We start from the raw sequence: 11681 nt of genomic DNA on the forward strand, positions 1-11681 counted from the left end.
CATATGTGGTAACTAGAATAGAGTTGACACACTTGTTTTAAGTGTTATAACCTAGAATTAGTGTACAATCCAGGGTTTAAATGGGAGTTGTCAAGTGTTCAGTGCACTATACACCCTGAACCACTGTATCAGATTGTGAAAATGCTCTTATCTAGGGGAAAACATATCACTGCTGCTTTTGACTGCACACTCTTATGAAGTCCCTTTTCTAGTCAATATTTTTGATCATACGACTATTATCAATTGTGAGGTGCTGTGTCATGGCTATGATTGACTGACAAGAAAAGATAGAAATAGCAAGGGAGTTGAAACTCAGTTGAGAGTGTGAGGGATGACAATCTAAGTGAGGTAATAGGTAATACAGGCTTCAGTAATAAGATTAACATGACACTTTCATAATATATTGAACTGTAAAAGTTCATCTAAGTAAAGTGGTAGATCACTACTGACAAATGCATGGTACTGACTATGAGCATTATTCTGACATATTTTGTGTATAAGATGGCATTTTTATTTTAATTAAAAATATTACTAACATTTCTCTTATCCCTTTCTTGCTTCAACACATTTCCTGTCCCACTGACTCGATCCCTCTTTTTCTTTATTATCACACACCCACACACTTGTATAAAAAAGTAAAATTTTATATTATTAGAATGTGTTGGATTTCAAGGCTTACAAACTACTATTGTGGTTTTACAATTAGGGGTTATTTCCTGAGAAAACCCAATTCTTTCTCTCTTTATAATTTAGAAGAAACTTAGGGGAACTGGGCCGATGTATTAGAACACAAGTTATTACCTCACTTAGATTGTCATCCCTCACACACTAAACTGAGTTCCAACTCTCCTGCTATTTCTATCTTTTCTTGACATTCAATCATAGCCATGACACAATACCTCACAATTGATTTTAATTGTAAGTTCAAAAGTATTTACTAGAAGAGGGTCTTCATAAGAGTGTACATTTGTAATCAGTCAAAAATTATGACTGAGAGATTTTGCTAAAAAAGAAGAACATTTACTGAGTATTTTAAGAGCCATTTGTGGAAAGTGTTGATATACATTCTGAAGCTGACACAAAAATACTTGTGAACCAACAAGTATGAACATTTATTTTTACAAAGAAATTATTTATTTAGCTACCATCAGAACATGTTGGAAAACCCAAATGTTAGTTTTTATACATGATACTTTGTGTTGAAAAATACACATATTTAATTAAACTTTCTTTCTCTCCAGAATGAGATGCATAAGCCTGGGTAATTCCTGAAGAAAGGAAAATTATTTATATCATAGGGTGAAAGTAGACCAGTGTGTTAATGAGTCTGCATAAATTCAGTGAGGACATTAAAGCAGTTATATTTATTATGGTTGTGAATATGGTTCAGAAGAACTCACGTTGGAAAGATAGGTAATGAGAGAGAGCTTGAATATGCTATGTTTCCTCCAGTATAACATCATCCCAGGGGGGACAAGATCTCCAATACATGATCTCTGGAGAGACACCAACAATGTGTCCAAACCACAGTGCCTGTGGATCAACAAAGCAAAGTTCTTTTAAGGTTTATTTTTTATATTATCAAATGTTGTACACACATGTTCAATGCCTGGTGATTTCAGAAAATGACATCACATCCCTGCATCTGAAGTTACAGGCAACAGTGTGCTAGTGGGTGGAGGGGCTTGGACTTTAATCAAGGCTCTGTGAGAGTAGAGCAATACTTCACTGCTGGTCCTTCTCTCCAGCACTGAAGGAATCAAAGTCCATATTGATTCTTTGATATTCAAAGAGGTGACTTCTATCATTAATTTGTAGAAACATAGAAATTAGTAATATAAAACACAAGAAATCGTAAATGTTGAATATAAACCATACAAACAGAAACACTTCCTTTATGTGAAATGAAAATGGGTTCAGAGAATTTGTGCAGTGATTTCAAACTTCTTCCTATTTAAGATTGATAGAAGGGGGTACACAAAAGTCAGATGTGAGCATAATTACATTAGCTTTCATTTGGGAAATGAAAACAGACCTGTATCTAAAGTGGAAAATTTCTTTGAACTCTGAGTGTGCCCCTTGTACATTGAAAGGTGTTAAAGGTACGTGTCTGCTGTGGATGTGACAAGTGAAGTAAGATATAAGGGATGTGACAAGGAAAGCAAGATACATTGTCACATACTCACAGAGGGAAATGTAAATGCAGGGGAAATTTTACCTTCCATATTAAAACAATGGAGTGTAGCAAGAATGCACCAGAGCAGGGAAACACATTAGATATTAGCATAGAGCTCAATTAAACTTTTATTTTGTTTATTTCAGGTTCAATCCTAAAAAAATCCAGGAATCACAACCCAAAGCAATTATTGTTTTTCAACAACTATCTTAATCTGAAACTTAAAGTCTACCTAATTTTCAGTACAATTTGTAATCTACTTTTGTTACACCATGAACTAAATATATATCTTGATGTGTAATAAATATATTTTAAATAAATCCATTCTCATACTTGTGCACAAAAGGACACACATAGTTATGTATGCCTACGTGGCTGAACACATTCACTTCCATTCACAGCAGTGAGAAGGTTCAACTTCAATCACCTCAAAAGTCATGTGATATGAATGTTATTATGCTCACTATTCTCTCAAAATGACTCAATAACCAAGTGAGGACTGGGCAGCAGCTTTCAGTTCAGCTCTTGATCAGAGTTCTTAGAAAAATGTCTACTAATTTTCCAGGGCAGGCAGTAGCTGGATACCCGAGAATCATGACTCATGAGGAGAAAAGGACAAACAGTGGGGAAAAGTAGAGAGGCCATTGCAGTCACATGCACCAGAGACCAGCTAGGATTATATACAATAGCCCCAAGGAGTTGACAGATGGAAGAGATTGTGTAAAAGGAGAAAAACGTACTGACCAGGAGAAGTATGGTTTTAGTGGCTCTTGTCTCAGGGGAGGATCTGGAAGAAACATTGGTCCTGGGCATGTGTTGCATTCTTTGCTTGTGCCTGTACAGGGTGACAACCATGGAGCCACTGGACCATAACATGAGTACCAGAAAAAGAATGTCAGGAGCTGACAGTAATGTTGCATACAAGATGTCACTGGTTTGGTCATGACGGGGAGCATAGCAGTATAAAAAAGATTTCAAGTTTTCTGTGCTTTCATTTCCATATTTTGCCCTCATGTGCACAAGATTAATACTGCTAATAAGGAAATGAATCACCCAGTTCAGGTACACAGAGTAACAGATGTACTTCTGTAAATTTATTTTAAGCTCCGAATACCTGAAGTTCGTGGGGCTGATGATGATGGCCTGGAAGACACTGAGGAAGGAGGTGCTGCCAATCCCCACACCCCTACTTACTCTGTGAAGAGAGGAAGCCAATTTGCATCCAACATCATTGAAGAAGTTGTTCAACCCAAAAGCTACTATTGTCTGAGGTACTCCTTTAGTCAGTACAGTTAAGATGTTGGCTACAATCAAGTGCATCAGAACCCAGTCTGTAAACTTTAATCTGTACCTCATTAGGTAAACAAACATGTAGTGGTGGAGAAAAGAGAAATTCCCCAGAAATCCAATCGTAGTCAAAGACAAGAAGATCATTGCTATAGACAGCTCGCTGGCTTCCATGCTGTAAGTTACTGCTCCCAGACTGAGGAAATCATGTGGAAAGATGAAGTTTGGGCCACATATACTGTGTCATTGGACAAACAACATTCTCTATCCTCAATGAGTCCACAAGATAATTCAGTCTGTAGGGCATCTGCCACTTTGACATGAATTGAACACGTGAAGGCAGTTGAATGAGGCACAAAGTGCTCAAATATTTGTACGTTCATACTGTGTGAAATGTGCAAAGAGGCAACAATAGCTCCTTAGCAGGACAGCACAGAATATCTCCGGAGCCTGGTTCATATCTGAAACACAGTCATGACCCAGTGAAATAGCTACCTGATAAGCAAATGGCATACTTAAACTTTGGAAAATAAGCATGAATCCATGGAAAATATGGTAAAATGGAAACAAAACTATTAATTTAAGATCACAAATAATTTCTTTATTGACACCCAAATGAAGTGATTTTGGGGTTAATGATAAATGAGTTAAGTTTTATATATTAAGGCTATAAGTATATTAGGAAGTAATGTGAAAAATGAAATTTCAAACTTTGATACAGATTAAAGTGTAATTGCTATGTTAATAAGAATTAATTTTTAGGGACTGGAGAGATGGTTCAGTGGTTAAGAGCACTGACTGCTCTTCCAGAGGTCCTGAGTTCAATTCCCAGCAACTACGTGGTGGTTCACAGCCATCTATAATGATATCTGGTACCCTCTTCTGGCATGCAGGCACACATGGAAGAAATGTTGTACACATAATAAATAAATCTTTAAAAAAAGAATTAATTTTTAGAAAATTTTAGGTTCAGAGAGAAATGTAAGTGTGATTATAGGACATTCCATAGAATTTGTCTATGTTAGCCGGGCAGTGGTGGCGCACGCCTTTAATCCCAGCACTTGGGAGGCAGAGGCAGGTGGATCTCTGTGAGTTCAAGACCAGCCTGGTCTACAAGAGCTAGTTCCAGGACAGGCTCCAAAGCCACAGAGAAACCCTTTCTCGAAAAACCAAAAAAAAAAAAAAAAAGAATTTGTTTGTCTTATGCAAGTATAATTAATCCTATAATTGATGGAAATGTGTTCAAACTTGAAAAAATTTAATCCTGGTAGTTGAAAGCAGATAAAATTAATATTTATTACTGCGTTCATTTAAATGCCTCTTCCTACATCCACAAGAAAAAAATTGATATTTTTATTAATTTGGGTATTTTCAAACCATTAAGCATACTGTTTTTATTAGTTGCACCCTCACTCTGAGTTAGAAAAAAAAGTTTTATACAAATCAGAACTACATTTACATGCAACTACAGGTACAATTGCATTGTTTTATGAAGCATGTTCCACTTCTCATTACAATCATAATAATGAAGTTATAATAGTTGTACTTCCAGAAGTGCTGAAAATGAAAAATAAAATAAAAATAAAATACTTATTATGATGGGGCTACAAGTTATTATTACTGTCAATTTATTGTCATGAGAACTTACTTTTTAATCTGTTTTCATTTATGAAAGTTAGTTACAAATATTTCTTTTTTTTTTTTTTTTTTTTTTTTGGTTTTTCGAGACAGGGTTTCTCTGTGGTTTTGGAGCCTGTCCTGGAACTAGCTCTTGTAGACCAGGCTGGTCTCGAACTCACAGACATCCGCCTGCCTCTGCCTCCCAAGTGCTGGGATTAAAGGCGTGCGCCACCACCGCCCGGCAGTTACAAATATTTCATAGCAAAATCCATACAAACCAATGTTTGAATCTATGACACTAGTACCATGTGAATGAATCACCTGCAGACCTCAAGACCAAGTCCGTCACTGTCCACACTTATGATTCTGCATAAAAGCCCACATGAGACTAATAATCATAGATAGAAATCCCCCAAAATCTAAGCAGTATCAGTGATCACAGTGACACTTCTTTATCAGGAGCCCTACTGAAATCTGAGGAATGGGCTAAGTCAAAATTAGAATGCAGTGCTTCTAGGACCCCTGAATTCATTTCTACCTGATCTATTCCTGAAGATTTTGTGTTTCCTCTGTGGCTTTGTCCCTCCTCCAGTTTAGTCTCATGCCCTAATGTCTCCTATAATCACTTACCAAGACTCACATTTTCTTCCTTTTCTGCAATCTACTACACTCTCTGCACTCTTTCTCTCTGATATGATGATCTCAGCTCCATACCCACAGAGATCAGGAGGAGGTTAGCTGGAGGGATACACTAGTGCCTGAGATATGATCTGTGATTCTATGACCTCCCCTCCCTTCGGACCTGCAATTATCATTTCACTTGCAGTAACAGTGGACATTACAGACAAGAACTTTGCTGTGAACTTTTCTCCTCTGGTGACCATTAGCAAGGAAGCATTGCAAGTTTCTGCTGTTAGCTCTTAAGGGAACATTGAGGCTTCAGAGAGGTTGTTATCTGCTCTATTTCCTAGAGGTCATGGGATCTCAGTTTCATAAATGAGCAGATAATGTGGTCCATCTGATAGCTATAATTGAGCTAAGTGTGTTCATTCTGTTTCTTGATGGTTTGTGGTACTTGGTACACAATCTCATTTTTTTCTTTATCTTTGTTGGGGCCATCATTTTATATAGAATAGAAGTTTAATGACAAAGATTTTTGATATTGTCAAAGAACACCATAAAATGAATTGGATGTTACAAAGTCACAGTAGTATTTTTTTTTTGTAAAATGTAAGCTGTTCAATGTAATTTGTTTCTGTTTGCTTTTAAAACTGGACCCAATTTGCAAAAATTGATATTTTATGAGGAAAAATAATTTTTCAATATTGTTTGCATTACTTACTCAAGAGAAACAAAACGAATTTTAAAGAGAGGTACCAAGCATTGGTGAACAATTCTACCATCAGATATGAGTTATTTAATAAAATATTTTAGTGTAATTTATTGAATGAAATCTCATTCCAGGCATTGCTTTTTTCAGTGTGAGTATTGTCATGAGAGGATTGTGAGGTAAACAAACTGCACAGGCTCTTGTGATTGCTCTTACTTGCTCATCGTAACTAGTTATAAGAGCCTATTACTGATTAAACCATGTATTGTAGCGCAGTTTCTAATTGGTCTTAATAATAAGAACCCTGAATTAATACAGGGGTAAACACTGAAAGATCAGAGAAGCAGTACAAAGAGCCACTAGTTCTTACCTCTACTGAATGCTCAGACCTAAGGGGTGATCCTGTTCCTACAAATCATCAGACAAAATGCCATCTCTACAAAGCCTCAGACTGAATCTTGAATTCCTGTCTTCTTCTACCTTATAGTATTCTCTTTGCTCAGCCCTATAATTTCTCATCTCCACCTCTCTAGTGCTGGGATTAAAGGTGTGAGCCACCACTGATTGGCTTTGTTTCTCTTTTAGTCTAATTCAATCATGTAGCCCAGGGTGGCCTTGAACTCATGGAGATCTGTCTGCTTTGTCTCCCAAGTGCCACCACTGTCTGACCTCTGTGACTAACTAGTGTGGTAAGCTTTGCACTGATATTCAGCCAAGCTTTATCTGTTAAAGCACAAACAAAATATCACCACATGCACTAATGATATAGTACATAAAAAATTCATCATAACCTCTCCATGGAGCACTCTTATTGAAGAAATTACAATCATAGTCTAACCTAGCACTGTGACCTTCATGGTACAGTGATGAACTTCCAAGCAATACTGGTGCAATAATGACATGGTTGTTATGGGAGTAACTGATTTCTTTAAAAAAAAAAAATGGACATAAAACCAAGAAGGGAATCTCTCTCTAGGAGGTGTGGTATAACAAATTGGTTCTACCACAGGAATACATAAATTCTAATAAAATCGCTTATGTACTAAAAGACATATTACGCCGGGCGGTGGTGGCACATGCCTTTAATCCCAGCACTTGGGAGGCAGAGGCAGGTGGATCTCTGTGAGTTCGAGACCAGCCTGGTCTACAAGAGCTAGTTCCAGGACAGGCTCCAAAACCACAGAGAAACCCTGTCTCGAATAACAACAACAAAATAATAATAATAATAATAATAATAAAATAAAAGACATATTGTCTTTTATTATAGTACATTTAAGACCCAATCAAAACTGTATAATTGTCTTTTATCACAGATTCCTTTTGGTTGCTATGATGAAACACCGAAAGAAAGCTAGGGAGGAAGGGTTAATTTCAGCTATTGTGGAAAGATTCAGGACATACTTAAAGTTTGAGTACAAACTGATGGAGTCATATCTATTCTCCTTCCAGGTTGATCCTTGGGACAGTTCTAAAGAAACCATGCTTGGTAGAAAACACTTTTATCTGCTGGACCATCTTGGAGGCATCTGTGTAAGACTGTTTTAATGCTTTATAAACTCAAATGTCTGGTGATGAAACAAGAAGATAGTTAACAAATAATGCAGAGTTAAATCCCACAGAAGATAGGAATGTGGGCTATGATGGCATGGGAAAAATTTGGAAAGTGTCAAACTCAGCAACTATAAAACTAGAGAGAGAAGCAAAAAGAAATAGAGCTATCAGATATTTCACACACAGTTATAATAATCTTTTGGGTCTTCTTAATGTGGACAGTTTCTCCACATACTTGAGCACAGACCTATGATTCACAAGGCTGCAGGTGTGAGGTGTGTACATTGTACATACTAATGGTTGAAACATCTGATGTTTATCATCGTGGTTCTTAAATATGCATTTTATTATGCATATTTCACTCCAAAGTCATAGATGTATTTTTGAGATAGAAGTTGCCAGTGTACTGTTATGTAGAGAGGTATATATTCTTATTGCTTTGTATTTTATTGTGTTACTCAATTACTCTGCAACTGAAGAAATGTAATTCTACAAGTAGGCCTGTTAGGTCATGCCACACAATTGATTATATTGAGATGTGCTATCAGGAATAGAATGACCAGGACATTTAACTAGAAACTTAGCTCAGAGACAAAATGTTAATCTGAATGAGATAATTTAAAAAAAATCAATGATGATGTTTCCAGAATATATTATGACAATCACTGTACATAATTAAATTTGATTAAAGAGCCATAGACATAAGAACACGTGATCTTATATCAAAAATTTTCATGTAGTCTAATGAAAGAAAACAGAATACCCAGACATCAATCTCTGCAAAAAAAAAGTCACATGATTTTGAAATGTTAACAGAAATGTACATGGAAGAAATGATAGCCTCCTTAACTGGAAAAGTGTGTATCCATCTATAGAGGAATAAAACAAGATTCCTATATCTCCACCTATAGAGAAGTCAACCTCACATAGTCAAAGCATCCAACCAGAAGACCTGACATTCAGAAAGGCCAGAGAAAAAAACAGGAGGAAAAACTTTACAATATAAGCAGATGCAAGGACTATACCAATGACTCCATCAGAACAGGAAACAATTTCCAAATTTGATGAATGGCATTTCCTGAAAGTAAAATGTTTCTGCAGCCTTGCAGAGTGTCTCACTTTCAATTTAAATTATCTTTAGAAGGTCATGATGTGTTCATACAACAGTTTTTACAAATGGACACTTCTTCCTGCTTTCCTATCCTCTCTATTTCCCTAACTGTCACTAATTATACCTTTCCACAGAGTTCTTTTTTGTATGTGTGCTATCAGCATAGATAGTGCCATGTTTACCCTCCCTTAAGATATTACTTCAGCCGGGCGATGGTGGCGCACGCCTTTAATCCCAGCACTCGGGAGGCAGAGGCAGGCAGATCTCTGTGAGTTCAAGACCAGCCTGGTCTACAAGAGCTAGTTCCAGGACAGGCTCCAAAACCACAGAGAAACCCTGTCTCGAAAAAACCAAAAAAAAATAATAAATAAAGATATTACTTCATTATTGTCCTCTTTCTATATTTCTGGCATCTTTGGAAACTGTAAGTTCAACACAGCACACTAGAGACTTGAAGACATGACAAACCTAAAAAGAATGTGTGCATGTGTTATATTCCTGTGCCCTTGTTGCCACATTGGATATAAACTTTTCAGTTTAATTTATTTACTAGAAAAAAAATTTTTTTGCCTTGACAACTGATTTATACTCCTTTGGGTATATGTGCCACATTTCAACTATCTACTTGTCATTTAAACACCACTACTAAGAGTTGAGTATCTCTGCACTGTTTGTCAGGGAGACATTAGGTACTCAATCAATACAGGGTTGACATTGTTCATTACTGACCAGGATTATATGATAAGGCCCTATTACTGAAGATACCATATGTCTACTATACATGATAGAGAAATAAATTTGGAAATGGGATAGATACTCCTTTCCTGCAGACTAGAATTCATAATCTAGAAGATTTTACTCAAGTTGCTGAGTGGGAAAGGTATCCATGGTCTTACCCAGGTATGAAACTATCCAGCTATGAGAACAGCAAACTATGATACCAACCTCACCGATAAGCTATTTTCATTTGTACAATAATGATACAGGGATTAAGGAATAACAAAGTATTATTTGATTGGATTTGAGGCATAAACCCCAGAGGGAACTTCCTGTAATCCAACCACAAAGCACCTAGTAACATAAGTCATAGGACTGGAGGGGGAACTAATTATGTTGCTTAGCTAAAATGACACACAATAGAACCACTTTCTAAATAAATGTGTCCATTTCAGAAGGTAGTTGAAAATGCTAAGATATAATCAGAGAAGGCTCTCGGCAATAAACTTCAATAAAGATTAAAAATTACTTAATAAGGGACTGATGATAAGTGAGAACTAGTGCTTTTTCCTAAGCAAGACATTTTTACCTTCCTACTATAATCTTCAAAAAACACTTTAGAGGAGGTAGATAAAAGATTGTAAGATTGAGAAATTAAGGGACAATGGGGATAAGAGCTATACAATGCCCTTTTCTGGGCAATAAATTCCATTAGATTTGTAAATCCAAAGGTCCTATAGATTTTTGTATTTGATCTGAACAAGACTAGATCAACATCCAAGCAAGAAAGAATGAAGGAATCAAAAGGACTACACCTCACTGATGAAGTATTTACCATTGACCAATTTAGAAAGGGGTGAGACAGTGTCATCAGTTGTGTAAAATGTATTCACTTGGGTGAAATGTACAATCCAAGTCATATAGCTATTTAAACATCCCTGGCTATTACAAGTGGGTCACAGAACAAAACCAAAACTCACAAACCTTTGAAAAATATACATGGATGAGGAAGGTAACGAGGATCAGAGAGAGATATGAAGGGGTGGTAAGTGGAAACAGAATGCATCATGTACATGTATGTAATTGTAAAATTGCTAATGAAAATAATAAATAATAATATTTTTAGAATAAAGAAAAATATGCAACAAATTAAGAAGGCAGACTGCAGAAATCAGCAAGTGTAAGCTACAACTAAGAGAGCTAATATCTAGAAAATGTTAGAAATCAAGAAATCCTAACAGTAAATATAATAATGAAATATTCAAACAATTCTCATAGATGATCTAACAATGGCTAATGAATGTATAAAAATATTCAACTTTACAGTTCACTAGAGAAAATCAAATTCAAACTACATTTATATTTAATTTCCCAAGTTCAAAGGTGAAAATGGGAACTAAGGTAAAGAAAAAGTTGTCAGAATGGAAAACTTTTACACTGCTGGAAGTTACAAATATTCAGTGAAAATACGTATGACTGTTCCTAAAAAAACCCAAACAACATACCTAACACATGACCAAGATTTACTTTCCTGGGTATTCAGGCAAAATACTTCAAGTACACATATCAAAGAGATATGGATATATCCAATTTTCTCTTTATCCTTTTTTTTTTTTTTTTTTTTTTTTTTTGGTTTTTCGAGACAGGGTTTCTATGTGGTTTTGGAGCCTGTCCTGGAACTAGCTCTTGTAGACCAGGCTGGTCTCGAACTCACAGAGATCCACCTGCCTCTGCCTCCCAAGTGCTGGGATTAAAGGCGTCTCTTTATCCTTTTTTAATTTTTTAATTATTATTATTATTATTACAAATTTTCACCTCCTCCCATTCCCCCCTCCCCCCATTCCCCCTCTCCCTCCCTCTCCAGTCCAAAGAGCAGTCAAGATTCCCTG

At 36.2% G+C, this 11681-nt stretch overlaps 1 protein-coding gene across 1 annotated transcript; it reads right to left on the bottom strand.

The window, feature by feature from the left end:
* Positions 1 to 2689: 2689 nt before the first annotated feature.
* Positions 2690 to 3637, bottom strand: LOC130870411 (vomeronasal type-1 receptor 4-like). The gene has a single exon (XM_057763133.1). The coding sequence runs from the start codon at positions 3635 to 3637 to the stop codon at positions 2690 to 2692; it is 948 nt and encodes a 315-aa protein (XP_057619116.1).
* Between the last annotated feature and the right edge of the window lie 8044 nt (positions 3638 to 11681).

This window comes from Chionomys nivalis, chromosome 2, assembly GCF_950005125.1.
Source record: "Chionomys nivalis chromosome 2, mChiNiv1.1, whole genome shotgun sequence".
NCBI lineage: Eukaryota > Metazoa > Chordata > Mammalia > Rodentia > Cricetidae > Chionomys > Chionomys nivalis.

Excerpts from the sequence above, each read along its gene's own strand:
- LOC130870411 (XM_057763133.1), bottom strand. The coding sequence starts at position 3,637 with ATGGAAGCCAGCGAGCTGTCTATAGCAATGATCTTCTTGTCTTTGACT.